Source organism: Nerophis lumbriciformis, linkage group LG01, assembly GCF_033978685.3.
Source record: "Nerophis lumbriciformis linkage group LG01, RoL_Nlum_v2.1, whole genome shotgun sequence".
In the NCBI taxonomy this organism is placed as follows: domain Eukaryota; kingdom Metazoa; phylum Chordata; class Actinopteri; order Syngnathiformes; family Syngnathidae; genus Nerophis; species Nerophis lumbriciformis.
This window is the reverse complement of record NC_084548.2, coordinates 75110001-75130174: the sequence shown is the minus strand read 5'-3', so window position 1 is coordinate 75130174 and position 20174 is coordinate 75110001. Positions and strand designations below refer to the sequence as shown.

The following is a 20174-nucleotide window of genomic DNA, read 5'->3' as shown; positions in this document are numbered from 1 at the left end:
TATGTCTCCCGGCTGGCCTGGGAACGCCTCGGGATCCCCCGGGAGGAGCTGGGCGAAGTGGCTGGGGGAGAGGGAAGTCTGGGCTTCCCTGCTTAGGCTGCTACCCGCGCGACCCGACCTCGGATAAGCGGAAGAAGATGGATGGATGGATGGATGGAAAATGAAATGCCGTAAACGTGTTAGCACAGCGCATGAAAACACTCCTACAGACGTCACACATGGGACGGTTGAGTAAGTAAGAATTGCTTTAGTTATATTGTAAAACCAAAAACAATTTTAATTGGAGTGATTAATGAAGAATCTTACAGAACGCCAATTGTACTTCCGTGCTACAGAAGAGCTGGCAGCTAAGAAATGTACTTTTGTTGAGGATGGAACACATGATTCATGTTTACATTGTTCCTTACGGAGAAAGTGGCTCGAATATACAAATATTTCTATTTACCGACCCTGTTCAAGAACCTATTAAGTTAGTAAATCAAGATTCCACTGTACTGCCGATCAACAAAGTCATCAATAACTGCCCATCAGCCGATAAAAAAGGTCATATTACTACAATCTACCGCTTGACTTAAATGGTATTTCGAGAAAGAGTGGTCGTCTTATAGGATACCAAGACCGAAGCCCAATTTTCACCAAAACTTGAACTCTAGAATCTTTGACACTGCCTGTTGAATCCGGCATTTTCCTACCTTCTTTCCAGTTGGCTGCTCTGTATGAACCGCGCTAACACGGAATGAGTGGCGCAAATGAAGTCCTACCTCGGATATTTGGCCTATCAGAGCGGGACGCCGCCTGTTTGTAAAGGAATCTTCTCCCGCCCTTTTGCGGTGAAAGCAACCGTTGCTGTGCCGGGGGTACGTCGTATTAATTTTCCGATTGGCGGATGTTATGTCGCGTGTAAAAGGCAAAGGCGATAAATGTACCGCGTGAAAGAGGCTATTGTTTCAGTCAGCGCCACAATAATTGCATGTCCCGTCATAACAGCCTTAAGAGTCTTTCGCTTCAATGGTGGTCTCCACGGTTCCGAGGCTCATGTTCATGAAGCATCTCGTTAATCTCTTCCTGACAGTCTTGTCGGTCCCGCGATGGGAGATTAAGTTTCTCACCGACCAACATTTCAATCCGACCAAGATTATCCGACTCCCTCGTCGGCTCAGTGATGCCCTTTCATCTCGAGACGGGTCGATCCCGGCCACAGATTGCGCTTCACATTATACAATCGAGTTTGACGGCCATTTTTTGGTGGAAAAAACTGTTCCCTGTCTCCTGCCGTAGGGAGTGCACACGGTCTAAGGCTGAGCCTTGATCCCAGACTTTGTTTCCAAACTGAAAATCTTAAACCGTAGTCTCGTACTCAAGCACCTCCTTACTGCCCATCATGCTACTCCTGTACTGTATCCTGGGACTGACCGCCGACGTGGTCTCCAGAAGGAGAATGGTCTTGCGGAGACGCCGGTCGATAAAGTGGGCATCCCAGGCCGGATATCGCTTCCTCGGAAGGTCAATCCGGATCACAGGTCCCTCTTGTGAGGAGGAGGTCCTGTGAAGGAGTGCCGGAGAGGATGAAGGAGACGGACGCACCTGAAAGACTGGCAGGCAACTGTCCCGATCCCGATCCCTGTCCCTTTCCTGCTCCCCTGGAACCATGTCCCCCGTGTCTTTAGTCCTGGGGAGAGTCCTGGGAGGACTGGTGATCACCATATCCGTTTGCGAGCCTTGAGATGGGGTGAGGCAGGCATCGATGACACCCGCCACCCCGCCTGCGCCCACCATGCCCTCATCTACACACCCTGCCCAGTTTGTGCCCAGGACTGGCCCGTCTGGGTGCAGCCAGCAGTAGTAGACCAGCATGAAGAACGTCCCCAGGGCGAAGCTGCAGGCCACGAGGCACACCACCACCAGGGCATAGGAGTCGGAGGTATGCGGGCCGCGGTACGTGTACCAGGCGGCCGTCAGCGCCACGTTCTCGGCCAGCGTCACGGCATAGTAGACGGTCATGCGGAGGCGGCTAGGCCCTTCCTTGACGTTGAACCAGCAGAAGATGTAGATGATACCCACCACCATGTTGTAGATGATTTCCTCCCACTTGGACATGCAGAAGTCTGTCTCGCCTTGGATGATCCAGAAGGTCATTATACACCTTGAAAGACCAAAATATCATTGGATACTTGTTTATATTGGCAAATGTGGAGTTTTAGACTGCAATATTGTTCAATTATAGACACTTAATACGTATGTTTAGCTTGTGCGCTATTGTGTGCTTAGCTGTTGTGCAGCTGCTAGTTCCTATCATGCTTACCTTTTGTAAATGACTTGACTGAAATTCAAGAAAAGACCAAACTTGCGTGCTTATTGGAGAACCGATATCTGATGTCAATATCGGATCGGGACATATTGTTGTGCTTCTGACAGAATGTGTCTTACCAGTGACTGACGATGAAGATTCCAAAGTAGAGCTGGAAGACTGAGGCGAAGAGGGCGAAGGCCACGGTCCTGGCCCCTATGGTGAACAGGTGCCACAGGATCTGGGCAATGACGGCCTTGTAGGACATGGGCAGCTTGTCATCACGCGAGTCCCTCAGAACCTTCTGGTAGGACGCGATCATCCAGGCCAGCGACACCAGAGAGGCTGAGGCCGACAGACCTGCGCCGAGACACCACACGGACCTAACAACTTATGCAAGAAAGTACTATCCAACGGTCACAATGATAGGTTATGGTTGAGATAGGATTTAGCGGATTATGGTTGGGGTTTAAGACTATGTGTCAGTGTATGTGTAGGGGTTATGAGGATTGGTTCCGTTGACTCTGAGTTAGTGGTTTAAGAATAAAATCAAGGTTAAGGGTAGGCTTTTAATACTCTGTCCTTATTTTACAGCACCTTGTACGGGCATGACGTTTTTAACCACAAAACTTCGAGGGTACGGTGACGTCCGTAATGTACCCAAATTGGGCCCACCCCTGTACTCCTTGGACACATTTCGGAACTTTTGGAGTCATAAAGGGCTTTAGAAGTACGTCTTTTTTGGCAGAGCACTGGGAATTTTCCGAGTAAGATCATGCTTTTGGAGGAAACCTGGAACTTTCAGGGGTTAAGTTCAGGGACGCTTTCTCACCAGAGAAAGTCCGAGGTCTCAGGCTCCCCCAGGTTTCGGTTAGGATATGGGGTAGGTTAAGGTGCTACGGGAGAAGTGACTTTAGAATTACAGAATGGTTAGTGGTGGAAGTTAGGGTTTTGTTTGGGGTGAGGAGGGTTATATTTCCTGTTAACCGTTTTTATGCACCCTTCTAATTATTTTCCTTGAATAAGAAATCCTACTTCTTCCAACGTCAAACTTAGGAATCCACAACCAGTAGCTTCCTAACAACATGTGGACCATGAACTTTTAACTCAGCTACCCGCGAGTGTCTCACCTTGCAGCGGCAATACGGCGTTCCCGTGGATCATGATGCTGAGCTGGAGGACCATGAGGATTGGTGTAGGGGTTATGAGGATTGGTTCCGTTGACTTTGAGTTAGTGGTTTAAGAATAAAGTCATTGTTAGGGGTAAGCTTTTCACACTCTGTCCTTATTTTACAACACCTTGTACGGGCATGATGTTTATAACCACCATTGAAAACTTCGATGGTACAGTGAGGTTCGAAATGTACCCAAATTGGGCTCTACCCGGTACCCCTTGGACACATTTAGGAACTTTTGGAGCCACCGAGGGCTTTAGAAGGAAGTCCTTTTTGGCAGAGCACTGGGAATTTTCGGAGTAAGAATGCTTTTGGAGAAAACTTGGAACTTTCAGGGGTTAAGTTCAGGGATGCTTTCTCACCAGAGAAAACTGCTTGTATCCAAGAAAGTCAGAGTCTCAGGCTCCCCCTAAGTTTTGGTTAGGATTTGGGGTAAATTAAGGTGCTACGAGAGAAGTGACTTTAGAATTACAGAATGGTTAGTGGTTGAGGTGAGGGTTTCGTTTGGGGTTAGGAGGGTTATATTTCCTAAGAACCGTTTTTATGCACCCTTCTAATTTTTTTCCGTGAATAAGAAATCCTACTTCTTCCAACGTCAAACTTAGGAATCCACAACCAGTAGCTTCCTAACAACATGTGGACCATGAACTTTTAACTCAGCTACCCGCGAGTGTCTCACCTTGCAGCGGCAATACGGCGTTCCCGTGGATCATGATGCTGAGCTGGAGGACCAGCTGTGGCGCCGACTTGAGGAAAGCTTCCAGGAGGCGGAGCATGGTGATGTCGGCGCTCTCGAACATCAGCCGCCAGTGGAATCGGTGGCGGGAGTCGTCCCCGTGCCAACGACTCTGGGCGCCCAAGTATAGGGCGTGGATGTACCTGAAGGGAGACGGAAGAGTTGTGAAGGACACTAAAATGACTCATCCGTACCAATTTTTAGCAACTATTTGTCACCAAGTAATAGGGAAGCAAAAGGGGCGGAGCTTGACACAGTAAAGTGAATTGAATACAAATGGCACAAACAAGAAGAATAGGAGGCGAGAACAGAAGATAATCGTCCCCCAAAGGTGGAAGTATACAGTCCAAGAGTCACTGGCACTCATCGAGGGCGGTCGCTCCCCTTTCCTCTCCCTGATCTCTCCTGCTTGCTTCTTTCTTTTGTCTTAACTTTCTTGTTGCCTCGTTTTGCACTGCTCTCCAAATCTAAACATTGGAACTAATTACCTGGCCTCAACAAAATTGACAAGATCTTGGGTTAGGGAGAACCTGCTTGTCTTGACGGAGCGGTTGTTGCTGGACACACCACGGTCTCTCGGGAGAAGAAGGAGTGCCTAACGACCCGTACATACAGTCATACCTATTCGGAATTATGACAACAGGACATCTGCTGATTGGAGTAAGCGTTGCTCTGGTTTGTCGACAAATTGGAAGTTGCTGGCAGTCTTCAAAGTACCCCAAAGCTGCCACGATTGGAGGATGCGGGAAGAACTGTGGACACTTTGTGATTTGGATAACATCGGACTGTCTACCCTGCAGGATGAGTTTGAGGGCCAGTTATAGACAATTTTGAGTGAAAAGCTAATTTTATTTCCACTCGCATACAAAACATTCTAACTTGGATTGTTTCCAAGGCTTCGAGACTCTCCTGAAGGAGAGTGTAGTGAAGACACAACAAACTCCCTTCTTGCATACTTGCCAACCCTCCCGGATTTTCCGGGAGACTCCCGAAATTCAGCGCCTCTCCCGAAAACCTCCCGGGACAAATTTTCTCCCGAAAAACTCCCGAAATTCAGGCGGACCTGAGTGACGTGTTGACAACACACAACAACAGTGTCTACCGTAAAGCAGTTGGTCTGCCGTAAACAGCAATGTTGTGACACTTTTAAACAGGACAATACTGCCATCTACTGTACATGCATATGTGACCCACCCATAATGTGTCACATTTTTGTGTTGATTTATTTATTTTATTTTGTGGTTTGAATTCGTTTTTGGAGCTGTCATTACACATTTATCAGTATTCACATTGGTCAGTAGGGGGCAGTAGGGCGTTTCTTCCCAATTGAATGCTATCACCTGCAGACCGGAAGTGGCTTGTCATTCTGATGAGCGCGACCAGTCTGTGAACAATTGAAACGTCCTGTGTGCTTTTTCCTCCTGTATAACAGGTTAGTTTTGGTGAATCAACTCACTGAATAATATCCATGTGATCTTTATAAGTTGAAGTACACATTCTGATGGTGGAGCCTAACTCTAAAGTGTTTGTGAGTTGTAGTTTGTAAATGAACACTGAAATTCAAGTATTTATTTTTTATATATATATATATATATATATATATATATAGCTAGAATTCACTGAAAGTCAAGTATTTCTTATATATATATATATATATCTTAAGCACGCCCCCAACCACGCCCCCGCCCCACCTCCCGAAATCGGAGGTCTCAAGGTTGGCAAGTATGCTTCTTGTCTCTCATGGACTGACTGGCTTGACTTTGGACTGACTGGCGACTGCAAGAACACCACGGTCGCGGAACAGAGACACGCAGGAGGCTTACACACACACACATGCATCCACAAAAATATACGCCACTCACACATACTGTCAGGTTCAAACACCGAACTATCTATCAAACAAAGACATGAAGTAAGGAATCAAACAGAGACAGGATTCAATCTAGCTCACGAGGAGAGCGTGTGCACTTGTACCCTCGTACAATGTCGCCCTGCCGCTCTGAGGAGGGAGCTCCACGCCTCCTCATTTATTTGGGCATTTCCTGATTACATGGCTGCAGCTATTTCTAAGGGTAAGGGGTCATAAACAGCTGCCGCACTCGGTCATAAACAGTTCAAAGAAAAGGTGCCTGGAGCGGTGTCAGGTCTGCTCCCTCTCTGCTCTGTAGATCTCGGGTCATGACAAGGTCTTCCTGTGGCTGTCCAATAGATCAAAGAAACCGACACCTCCACGTCGCATCCCATCGCACACAGTGGAGGTTTACCAGCGGTATCCCACGCTCTCGACACAAATCCCTTAGGAGTGATGGACGGCTGGGCAGTTGCTTGAAGAGCTGAAGCCTGCCACCGTAGCCCCCACTCCCTCCCCTCTGTTGCAAGTCTCCAGTTGTATGTTGTAATATGTATATGTGCTTTGCTATGGAGGTTTTTTCCCACTCCAGACTGGGTCCCCTTAGGAGCCACAGTAGCATAGCTATGTAAGCTACATGATAACGTTACATTATAACATCATGCTAGGTTAGCCACAGTGGCATAGCTATGTGAGCTACATGCTAACATTACACTTTAACATCATGCTAGGTTAGCCACAGTAACATAGCTATGTGAGCTACATGCTAACATTACATTTTAACATCCTACCAGGTAAGCCCCACTGACATCGCTATGTGAACTACATGCTAACATTGCATTTTAACATTATGCTAGGTTTGCCACAGTAGCATAGCTATGTGAACTACATGCTAACATTATGTTTTAACATCGTGCTAGGTGAGCAACAGGCAAAACATGCATAGCTATGTAGGCTACATGCTAACATTGCATTTTAACATCATGCTAGGTTAGCCACAGTAGCATAGCTATGTGAGCTACATGCTAACATTACATTTTAACATCATGCTAGGTAAGGTCGCTATGTGAACTACATGCTAACATTGCATTTTAACACCATGCTAGGTTAGCCACAGTAGCATAGCTATGTGAGCTACATGCTAGCATTCATTTTAACATCATGCTAGGTAAGCCCCACTTGCATAGTGGTGTGAACTACATGCTAACAATACATTTTAACATCATGCTAGGTTAGCCACAGTAGCATAGCTATGTGAACTAAATGCTAACATTCATTTTAACGTCATGGTAGGTAAGCCCCATTAGCATAGCGGTGTGAACTACATGCTAACATTACATTTTAACATCATGCTAGGTTAGCCACAGTAGCATAGCTATGTGAGCTACATGCTAACATTACATTTTAACATCATGCTAGGTAAGATCGCTATGTAAACTACATGCTAACATTGCATTTTAACACCATGATAGGTTAGCCACAGTAGCATAGCTATGTGAGCTACATGCTAGCATTCATTTTAACATCATGCTAGGTAAGCCCCACTTGCATAGTGGTGTGAACTACATGCTAACATTACATTTTAACACCATGCTAGGTTAGCCACAGTAGCATAGCTATGTGAGCTACATGCTAACATTACATTTTAACATCATGCTAGGTAAGATCGCTATGTAAACTACATGCTAACATTGCATTTTAACACCATGATAGGTTAGCCACAGTAGCATAGCTATGTGAGCTACATGCTAGCATTCATTTTAACATCATGCTAGGTAAGCCCCACTAGCATAGCGATGTGAACTACATGCTAACATTACATTTTAACATCATGCTAGGTTAGCCACAGTAGCATAGCTATGTGAGCTACATGCTAACATTACATTTTAACATCATGCTAGGTAAGATCCCTGTGTGAACTACATGCTAACATTGCATTTTAACACCATGCTAGGTTAGCCACAATAGCATAGCTATGTGAGCTACATGCTAACATTACATTTTAACATCATGCTAGGCAAGATCGCTATTTGGACTACATGCTAACATTGCATTTTAACACCATGCTAGGTTAGCCACAGTAGCATAGCTATGTGAGCTACATGCTAACATTACATTTTAACATCATGCTAGGTAAGGTCGCTATGTGAACTACATGCTAACATTGCATTTTAACACCATGCTAGGTTAGCCACAGTAGCATAGCTATGTGAACTACATGCTAACATTATATTTTAACACCATGCTGGGTTAGCCACAGTAGCATAGCTATGTGAGCTACATGCTTACATTATATTTTAACACCATGCTAGGTTAGCCACAGTAGCATAGCTATGTGAGCTACATGCTAACATTAATTTTAACATCAAGTTAGGTAAGCCCCACTAGCATAGCGATGTGAACTACATGCTAACATTGCATTTTAACACCATGCTAGGTTAGCCACAGTAGCATAGCTATGTGAGCTACATGCTAACATTACATTTTAACATCATGCTAGGTAAGGTCGCTATGTGAACTACATGCTAACATTGCATTTTAACACCATGCTCGGTTAGCCACAGTAGCATAGCTATGTGAGCTACATGCTAACATTATATTTTAACACCATGCTAGGTTAGCCACTCAAGCATAGCTATGTGAGCTACATTTAAAATGTTTACTTTGTCTGTACAGCACTTTGGCCAACTGGCGTTGTTTTTAAATGTGCTATAAACTACAGCATGTAGTGTAGTGTAGTGTAGTGTAGTGTGCTATATAAATGATTCAATTGAGCTGAACTGAACACTGCATCCCTTTAGCTTGTTAGCCATCACGCTGTCTTTCTTTCTGGGTCCAATTTAACCCAGTCAGCCTTTTCCCTTCATTCCAAGTCCTCCGTTTCTGGGTTGCCTCAGCCTCAAGCGTCCAATCCATCACATCAAGCTCGGTCCTCTCCTCCACTTCATACCCTCGCAATGTTAGCATCGCAACAGTAATTCAACTTCACTGCCCTTCACAATAAAAGCCCTGTTTCCAAACCTTTGCGGTAAGCATTAGAGCCAAACGTTGGGACGAGTCAGACCGATCACTTTATCACGCAACATCCTGGGAGTAATCCAAGCAGTTCCTCGCGCCTAAATATTCCAAAGTCAACTTTATTATGAGAAAAGTGAAGAGTTTGGGAACAACAGCAACTCAGCCACCAAGTGGTAGGCCACTCAAACTGACAGAGAGGGGTCAGCATCACCCCTTTTAAGGGGACGAGCAATATGTGCATTCGTATAGTTAGGAGGAGATGCCTCATTCAGCAATCGGAATTGAGCTAGCTCGTTGCCAGCGCTGTGTGAATTCTGCCGGAGTGTGCGGTTGATAGACATTTGCGATAGCCAATCAGATCACAAGTTGTCGACAGTAGCCCGTCTAGGTAGCCCTACGTCGAACGTGACTGTGATTGGATTGATTGAGACGTTTTATTAGTAGATTGCACGGTACAGTACATATTCCGTACAATTGACCACTAAATGGTAACACCCCAATAAGTTTTTTCAACTCAATTCATGGTACAAATACACTATATTGGCCACCAGGTCCAAATGATGAGAATCAGGTGTCCTAATCACTTGGCCCGGTGTATCAAATCAAGCACTTAGGCATGGAGACCGTTTCTACAAACATTTGTGAAAGAATGGGCCGCTCTCAGTGATTTCCAGCGTGGAACTGTCACAGGATGCCACCTGTGCAACAAATCCAGTCGGGAAATTTCCTCGCTCCTAAATATTCCGCAGTCAACTTTATTATAAGAAAAGTGAAGAGTTTGGGGAACAACAGCAACTCAGCCACCAAGTGGTAGGCCACGTAAACTGAGGGGTCAGCAGATGCTGAAGCGCATAGTGCAAAGACTTTCATTGTATATTAGTGCGACCCCCCCAACCCCTTTTAAGGGGACGGGCAATATGTGCATTCGTATAGTTAGGAGGAGATGCCTCATTCAGCAATCGGAATTGAGCTAGCTCGTTGCCAGCGCTGTGTGAATTCTGCCGGAGTGTGCGGTTGATAGACATTTGCGATAGCCAATCAGATCACAAGTTGTCGACAGTAGCCCGTCTAGGTAGCCCTACGTCGAACGTGACTGTGATTGGATTGATTGAGACATTTTATTAGTAGATTGCACAGTACAGTACATATTCCGTACAATTGACCACTAAATGGTAACACCCCAATAAGTTTTTCAACTCAATTCATGGTACAAATACACTATATTGGCCACCCGTCCAAATGATGAGAATCAGGTGTCCTAATCACTTGGCCCGGTGTATCAAATCAAGCACTTAGGCGTGGAGACCGTTTCTACAAACATTTGTGAAAGAATGGGCCGCTCTCAATGATTTCCAGCGTGGAACTGTCACAGGATGCCACCTGTGCAACAAATCCAGTCGTGAAATTTCCTCGCTCCTAAATATTCCACAGTCAACTTTATTATAAGAAAAGTGAAGAGTTTGGGGAACAACAGCAACTCAGCCACCAAGTGGTAGGCCACGTAAACTGAGGGGTCAGCAGATGCTGAAGCGCATAGTGCAAAGACTTTCATTGTATATTAGTGCGACCCCCTCACCCCTTTTAAGGGGACGGGCAATATGTGCATTCGTATAGTTAGGAGGAGATGCCTCATTCAGCAATCGGAATTGAGCTAGCTCGTTGCCAGCGCTGTGTGAATTCTGCCGGAGTGTGCGGTTGATAGACATTTGCGATAGCCAATCAGATCACAAGTTGTCGACAGTAGCCCGTCTAGGTAGCCCTACGTCGAACGTGACTGTGATTGGATTGATTGAGACGTTTTATTAGTAGATTGCACGGTACAGTACATATTCCGTACAATTGACCACTAAATGGTAACACCCCAATAAGTTTTTTCAACTCAATTCATGGTACAAATACACTATATTGGCCACCAGGTCCAAATGATGAGAATCAGGTGTCCTAATCACTTGGCCCGGTGTATCAAATCAAGCACTTAGGCATGGAGACCGTTTCTACAAACATTTGTGAAAGAATGGGCCGCTCTCAGTGATTTCCAGCGTGGAACTGTCACAGGATGCCACCTGTGCAACAAATCCAGTCGGGAAATTTCCTCGCTCCTAAATATTCCGCAGTCAACTTTATTATAAGAAAAGTGAAGAGTTTGGGGAACAACAGCAACTCAGCCACCAAGTGGTAGGCCACGTAAACTGAGGGGTCAGCAGATGCTGAAGCGCATAGTGCAAAGACTTTCATTGTATATTAGTGCGACCCCCCCAACCCCTTTTAAGGGGACGGGCAATATGTGCATTCGTATAGTTAGGAGGAGATGCCTCATTCAGCAATCGGAATTGAGCTAGCTCGTTGCCAGCGCTGTGTGAATTCTGCCGGAGTGTGCGGTTGATAGACATTTGCGATAGCCAATCAGATCACAAGTTGTCGACAGTAGCCCGTCTAGGTAGCCCTACGTCGAACGTGACTGTGATTGGATTGATTGAGACATTTTATTAGTAGATTGCACAGTACAGTACATATTCCGTACAATTGACCACTAAATGGTAACACCCCAATAAGTTTTTCAACTCAATTCATGGTACAAATACACTATATTGGCCACCCGTCCAAATGATGAGAATCAGGTGTCCTAATCACTTGGCCCGGTGTATCAAATCAAGCACTTAGGCGTGGAGACCGTTTCTACAAACATTTGTGAAAGAATGGGCCGCTCTCAGTGATTTCCAGCGTGGAACTGTCACAGGATGCCACCTGTGCAACAAATCCAGTCGTGAAATTTCCTCGCGCCTAAATATTCCAAAGTCAACTTTATTATAAGAAAAGTGAAGAGTTTGGGGAACAACAGCAACTCAGCCACCAAGTGGTAGGCCACGTAAACTGAGGGGTCAGCAGATGCCGAAGCGCATAGTGCAAAGACTTTCGAAGACTTCATGTGACCTTCCAATTAGCCCACGTGCAGTACGCAGAGAGCTTCATGGAACGGGTTTCCATGGCTGTGCAGCTGCATCTAAGCCATACATCACCAAGCCCAATGCAAAGCGTGTGATGCAGTGGTGTAAAGGACATCACCACTGGACTCTAGAGCAGTGGAGTCGCCTTCTCTGGACTGATGAGTCACGCTTTTCCATCTGGCAAATCTGATGGACCAGTCTGGGTTGGGAGGTTGCCGGGAGAACGCTACATTTCGGACTGCATTGTGTGAAATTTGGTGGAGGAGGAATTATGACGTGGGGTTGTTTTTCAGGAGTTGGGCTTAGTTCACTTAGTTCCAGTGAAAGGAACTTCGAATGCTCCAGGATACCGAAACAATTCTATGGGATGGCACTTCAAGGTCATATGTCAGTCAAGGCAGGTGGCCAAATACTTTTGGCAATATAGTGTATATACAATCAGCATAATACAGTCATCATACAAGTTATTCATCAGAGTATATACATTGTATTATTATATGTCCAATGTATGATCCTGTAACTACTTGATATCGGGTCCATGCCTAAATGTGTGGTATCATCCAAAACTAATGTCAAGTATCAAAGAAGAGAAGAATAAGTGATTATTACATTTGAACAGAAGTGTAGATAGAACATGTTAAAACAGAAAATAAGCAGATATTAACAGTAAATGAACAATTTTTACAGTTTGTCCCTCATCATGTAGACAAAATAAATAATGCCTTTATGTCCTCGACTGCGGATGTTGTGGATCGGTGGAGAGAATACTTCGAAGACCTCCTCAATCCTACCAGCACGTCTTCCTATGAGGAAGCAGTGCCTGGGGAATCTGTGGTGGGCTCTCCTATTTCTGGGGCTGAGGTTGCCGAGGTAGTTAAAAAGCTCCTCGGTGGCAAGGCCCCGGGGGTGGATGAGATCCGCCCGGAGTTCCTTAAGGCTCTGGATGTTGTGGGGCTGTCTTGGTTGACAAGACTCTGCAACATCGCGTGGACATCGGGGGCGGTACCTCTGGATTGGCAGACCGGGGTGGTGGTTCCTCTCTTTAAGAAGGGGAACCGGAGGGTGTGTTCCAACTATCGTGGGATCACACTCCTCAGCCTTCCCGGTAAGGTCTATTCAGGTGTACTGGAGAGGAGGCTACGCCGGATAGTCGAACCTCGGATTCAGGAGGAACATTGTGGTTTTCGTCCTGGTCGTGGAACTGTGGACCAGCTCTATACTCTCGGCAGGGTCCTTGAGGGTGCATGGGAGTTTGCCCAACCAGTCTACATGTGCTTTGTGGACTTGGAGAAGGCATTCGACCGTGTACCCCGGGAAGTCCTGTGGGGAGTGCTCAGAGAGTATGGGGTAACGGACTGTCTTATTGTGGCAGTTCGCTCCCTGTATAATCAGTGTCAGAGCTTGGTCCGCATTGCCGGCAGTAAGTCGGACACGTTTCCAGTGAGGGTTGGACTCCGCCAAGGCTGCCCTTTGTCACCCATTCTGTTCATAACCTTTATGGACAGAATTCTAGGCGCAGTCAGGGCGTTGAGGGTATCTGGTTTGATGGCTGCAGGATTAGGTCTCTGCTATTTGCAGATGATGTGGTCCTGATGGCTTCCTCCGGCCAAGATCTTCAGCTCTCACTGGATCGGTTCGCAGCCGAGTGTGAAGCGACTGGGATGGGAATCAGCACCTCCAAGTCCGAGTCCATGGTTCTCTCCCGGAAAAGGGTGGAGTGCCATCTCCGGGTTGGGGAGGAGATCTTGCCCCAAGTGGAGGAGTTCAAGTACCTCGGAGTCGTGTTCACGAGTGGGGGAAGAGTGGATCGTGAGATCGACAGGCGGATCGGTGCAGCGTCTTCAGTAATGCGGACGCTGTATCGATCCGTTGTGGTGAAGAAGGAGCTGGGCCGGAAGGCAAAGCTCTCGATTTACCGGTCGATCTACGTTCCCATCCTCACCTATGGTCATGAGCTTTGGGTTATGACCGAAAGGACAAGATCACGGGTACAAGCGGCCGAAATGAGTTTCCTCCGCCGAGTGGCGGGGCTCTCCCTTAGAGATAGGGTGAGAAGCTCTGTCATTCGGGGGGAGCTCAAAGTAAAGCCGCTGCTCCTCCACATCGAGAGGAGCCAGATGAGGTGGTTCGGGCATCTGGTCAGGATGCCACCCGAACGCCTCCCTAGGAAGGTGTTTCGGGCACGTCCGACCGGTAGAAGGCCGCGGGGAAGACCCAGGACACGCTGGGAAGACTATGTCTCCCGGCTGGCCTGGGAACGCCTCGGGATCCCCCGGGAGGAGCTGGACGAAGTGGCTGGGGAGAGGGAAGTCTGGGCTTCCCTGCTTAGGCTGCTGCCCCCGCGACCCGACCTCGGATAAGCGGAAGAAGATGGATGGATGGATGGCCTTTATGTCTTGTCCCTCCTCTCGATCCAACAGTAGGTAACACACACTACAGCTAATAACACACACAGCCTCACACACACACACTATTGAATTTTGTCACACACCATTCTATAGTTTATTTATAGTATTATTGCTGATTATTATATATATTATAATATATATAATAAAATATATAGAGCTATACCCCCCCTTGTGTCTGTGCCGTCACAACTCCCTCCAACCATAACAGTATTGAATCCATACCTAAATGTGTGGTATCATCCAAAACTAATGTAAAGTATCAAAGAAGAGAAGAATTAGTGATTATTACATTTTAACAGAAGTGTGTACAAAATAATAAGTGTATAAATGACACAATATGTTACTGCATAGACTAATTAGGAGTATTTGTTTGTTTACTTACTACTAAAAGACAAGTTGTCTAGTATGTTCACTATTTTATTTAAGGACTAAATGACAATAATAAACATATGTTTCATGTACCCTGTCATGTCTGTGTAATCATGTTTTGTTTTAGTCATGTTTTGTTTTGTTTAGTTATTGGACTCTTTAGTTTCTGGCTTTTCACTCCCTTGTCTTGTTTCCATAGTTACCCATTAGTTTCACCTGTTCCACGTTTGGACTCATTGTGCACTCTTGTTTGTCACCATAGCAACCCATTAGTTTTCGCCTGTCACGTCACGCACCTTTTTCACGTTTTGAGTCACGCACCTGTTTTCACTAATCATGTCTGTAGTATTTAAGTTCATTGTTTTCAGTTTGTCTTTCTGGCGACATCCCGCATTCATACCCCTGTCACACTCTGTTTACCTCTGCACACTTCATGCCCTGTCCAAGTAAGTTTTTTCAATTCATGCCACAGTTAGCAACTTTTGTTCATGTCCTTAGTTTTGGTTTCATTTGTCAAGTTTGTACTTCCGCCTTGTGCGCACCTTTAGTTTGTTCTTTTTGTTATAGTAAAATGAAATATGTCTTCACCTTCACGCCATGTCTGGTCCAAATCATTTGCACCACGAAAGAACAAACCACGCCATAGTCCAAGTCCTGACATACCCTAAGATTTTTTGTTACAATAAAGACAATAAATACATTTTTTGTGGACCCCTTTATTTAGAAAAGTATGGAAAAGTATCAAAATACATTTTGGTACCGGTACCAGTACCAAGATACGGTAATATGATGACTATTCTTTATGTCGCCGTGTAACCATGGTAGCGATGTGTCGGAAAAAGCTACTGTATATTGGACAAGACGTGCGTGCGCACACACACACACACACACACACACACACACACACACACACACACACACACACACACACACACACACACACACACACACACACACACACACAACTCACTTGACTGGTTATGTGGGACAGCAGCTTGGGGATAGACAACTGATTCACTTTGAGTGGCACGTGGATATTTATAGTGTGTGTGTGTGTGTGTGTGTGTGTCTTCCAATGAGGTACTACTCTTTGTGGGGACCACACAAGAACAACAAGATACCTTCTTTTCACATCCATTAACCACGTCTGTGTGCTATTTTGAGCCGTGTGTTTGAAATCCAGGGAAGAAAGTGGTGTGTGTGTGTGTGTGTGTGTGCGTGTGTGTGTGTGTGTGTGTGTTCTTGCTAAGCAAACATGGCCTCCCCTTGCTGGTGATGCAGGCCTCCCTCAGGCCAATCAGTGGAAAGAGAACAAACCCAGCCCTCCTTAGGCGGCACTTTCACATGCATACTGAAGGCTGTAATATGGCTATGATATCAGAATATAATATAGTATATATAATGTAGTATAGCTATGATATCAGAATATAATATAGTATATATAATGTAATATGGCTATGATATCAGAATATAATATAGTATATATAATGTAATATGGCTATGATATCAGAATATAATATAGTATATATAATGTAGTATGGCTATGATATCAGAATATAATATAGTATATATAAAGTAATATGGCTATGATATCAGAATATAATATAGTATATATAATGTAATATGGCTATGATATCAGAATATAATATAGTATATATATTGTAATATGGCTATGATATCAGAATATAATATAGTATATATAATGTAGTATGGCTATGATATCAGAATATAATATAGTATATATAATGTAGTATGGCTATGATATCAGAATATAATATAGTATATATAATGTAGTATGGCTATGATATCAGAATATAATATAGTATATATAATGTAGTATAGCTATGATATCAGAATATAATATAGTATATATAATGTAGTATGGCTATGATATCAGAATATAATATAGTATATATAATGTAATATGGCTATGATATCAGAATATAATATAGTATATATAATGTAGTATGGCTATGATATCAGAATATAATATAGTGTATATAATGTAGTATGGCTATGATATCAGAATATAATATAGTATATATAATGTAATATGGCTATGATATCAGAATATAATATAGTATATATAATGTAATATGGCTATGATATCAGAATATAATATAGTATATATAATGTAATATGGCTATGATATCAGAATATAATATAGCATATATAATGTAATATGGCTATGATATCAGAATATAATATAGTATATATAATGTAATATGGCTATGATATCAGAATATAATATAGTATATATAATGTAGTATGGCTATGATATCAGAATATAATATAGTATATATAATGTAATATGGCTATGATATCAGAATATAATATAGTATATATAATGTAATATGGCTATGATATCAGAATATAATATAGTATATATAATGTAATATGGCTATGATATCAGAATATAATATAGTATATATAATGTAATATGGCTATGATATCAGAATATAATATAGTGTATATAATGTAGTATGGCTATGATATCAGAATATAATATAGTATATATAATGTAATATGGCTATGATATCAGAATATAATATAGTATATATAATGTAATATGGCTATGATATCAGAATATAATATAGTATATATAATGTAATATGGTTATGATATCAGAATATAATATAGTATATATAATGTAATATGGTTATGATATCAGAGTTGAACAAGCACTGTAGTGGACATTTATTTTCAATGGCACATTTGGCAAACAATATAATCAAATAAAGCATAACATACGTGTGTCACAACAATAAAATCACTTAAGTAAATATTCAAACACAGTGTTACCGTTCAAACTGTGTGTAATGTTAAAAATACTAAATATACTTGTTAAATGGAACCTCTGCCTTGTTTTCAATGAACACTTATGAACACTATGCTACTGTATGGTAATGTTGTCATTATGGTGGTACTTAATGAATACTTAGGTCTACTACACTACTGTATGTTAATGTTGTCATTATGGTGGTACTTAATGAATACTTAGGTCTACTACACTACTGTATGTTAATGTTGTCATTATGGTGGTACTTAATGAATACTTAGGTCTACTACACTACTGTATTTAATGTTGTCATTATGGTGGTACTTAATGAATACTTAGGTCTACTACACTACTGTATTTAATGTTGTCATTATGGTGGTACTTAATGAATACTTAGGTCTACTACACTACTGTATTTAATGTTGTCATTATGGTGGTACTTAATGAATACTTAGGTCTACTACATTACTGTATTTAATGTTGTCATTATGGTGGTACTTAATGAATACTTAGGTCTACTACACTACTGTATTTAATGTTGTCATTATGGTGGTACTTGATGAATACTTAGGTCTACTACACTACTGTATGTTAATGTTGTCATTATGGTGGTACTTAATGGATACTTAGGTCTACTACACTACTGTATTTAATGTTGTCATTATGGTGGTACTTAATGAATACTTAGGTCTACTACACTACTGTATTTAATGTTGTCATTATGGTGGTACTTAATGGATACTTAGGTCTACTACACTACTGTATGTTAATGTTGTCATTATGGTGGTACTTAATGAATACTTAGGTCTACTACACTACTGTATGTTAATGTTGTCATTATGGTGGTACTTAATGAATACTTAGGTCTACTACACTACTGTATGTTAATGTTGTCATTATGGTGGTACTTAATGAATACTTAGGTCTACTACATTACTGTATTTAATGTTGTCATTATGGTGGTACTTAATAAATACTTAGGTCTACTACACTACTGTATTTAACGTCATTATGGTGGTACTTAATGAATACTTAGGTCTACTACACTACTGTATTTAATGTTGTCATTATGGTGGTACTTAGTGAATACTTAGGTCTACTACACTACTGTATGTTAATGTTGTCATTATGGTGGTACTTAATGAATACTTAGGTCTACTACACTACTGTATTTAATGTTGTCATTATGGTGGTACTTAATGAATACTTAGGTCTAATACACTTCTGTATTTAATGTTGTAATTATGGTGGCACTTAATGAATACTTAGGTCTACTACACTACTGTATTTATGTATTTATGTAGCAACGATTGTCACACACACACTAGGTGTGGTGAAATTTGTCCTCTCGCATTTGACCCATTACCCTTGTTCACCCCCTGGGAGGCGAGGGGAGCAGTGGGCAGCAGCGGTGGCCGCGCCCGGGAATAATTTTTGTCATGTCTGTGTAATCATGTTTTGTTTTAAGTCGTGTTTTGTTTAGTTATAGGACTCTTTAGTTTCTGTCTTTTCACTCCCTTGTCTTGTTTCCATGATTACCCCATTAGTTTCACCTGTTCCACGTTTGGACTCATTGTGCACTCTTGATTGTCACCATAGCAACCCATTAGTTTTCACCTGTCACGTCACGCACCTGTTTCACGTCTTGAGTCACGCACCTGTTTTCGTTAATCATGTCTGTAGCATTTAAGTTCAGTGTTTTTCAGTTTGTCTTCCTGACGACCTCACCACATTTATGCTCTGTCCATGCCTGATACTTCTTTCCATGTCAATTCCTCAAGCAACTATTTCTGTCCAAGCCAAGTAAGTTTTTGTTCCATGTTTATAGTCTTTTTGGTTTCATAGTTTGTTCTCCGCCATTGTGCGTGTTTTTTGTTTGTACTTTTTTGCTATAGTCTTTTGGTTTCATAGTTTGTTCTCCGCCTCTGTGCGCGCTTTTTGTTTATTCCTTTTTTTTTTGATAAATATAAATAAATCATGTACCTCCATTCCCGTCTCGCCCGTGCCAACTTTCCGTTGCATCCCGGAAAAGCAAACACCCAGGACCAAGTCATGACAATTTTTTGGTGATTTAACCCCCAATTCCAACCTTATTTAATGTTGTCATTATGGTGGTACTTAATGAATACTGTAAAACTATAACTATAAAAAATGTGATGAAATACTTGACTGGTTTGACAGTCCTAATAATCCATCATGAGTGTTCTCCACATTTAATGGCGTTTCTCAGTTTGTCCCCAAAAACAATCTGTAAATACGTTCCTTCAAGGGACTTTGGCACATTAGTTTCTTCTTCATGGGACATAAATGGCAGCTCTTCCTGCTTCTTTATTCCTCATTAGCGTCTTTCACACTCGCCATAAAGAGGTGAAAGGCGTGGCAGCTGCTCGCTCTCGTCACGCAGCAGCCATCTTTCTTTTCCCTCGTTTTTTCCAGGCGTTCTTCGTCTCCTCCTCCTCCTCCTCCATGCTCATTCCACCTCTTAAATTAGAAGCAGCACCCTCCTCTCGCCGTTTTTGTCCCCGTCCTCGCGCTTTCATCCGTGGGTGAAAGTCTCATTGTGTACTTTTTAGCGTGGACCCCCCCCCCCGCTGTGCACAGACGACCA

At 43.0% G+C, this 20174-nt stretch overlaps 1 protein-coding gene across 1 annotated transcript in view; it reads right to left on the bottom strand.

Annotated features, from left to right (window-relative positions):
- Window positions 1-344: 344 nt before the first annotated feature.
- The window catches only part of xkr7b (XK, Kell blood group complex subunit-related family, member 7b), a 67349-nt gene continuing 47519 nt past the window's right edge, over window positions 345-20174 (bottom strand). The window contains exons 2-4 of the mRNA XM_061925808.1: window positions 4142-4341; window positions 2428-2647; window positions 345-2143 (exon numbers count right to left, since the gene is read on the bottom strand). Of these exons, the coding sequence (XP_061781792.1) occupies window positions 1339-2143; window positions 2428-2647; window positions 4142-4341 (1225 nt within the window). The 3' untranslated portion in view covers window positions 345-1338. The remainder of the gene's footprint in view (window positions 2144-2427; window positions 2648-4141; window positions 4342-20174) is intronic.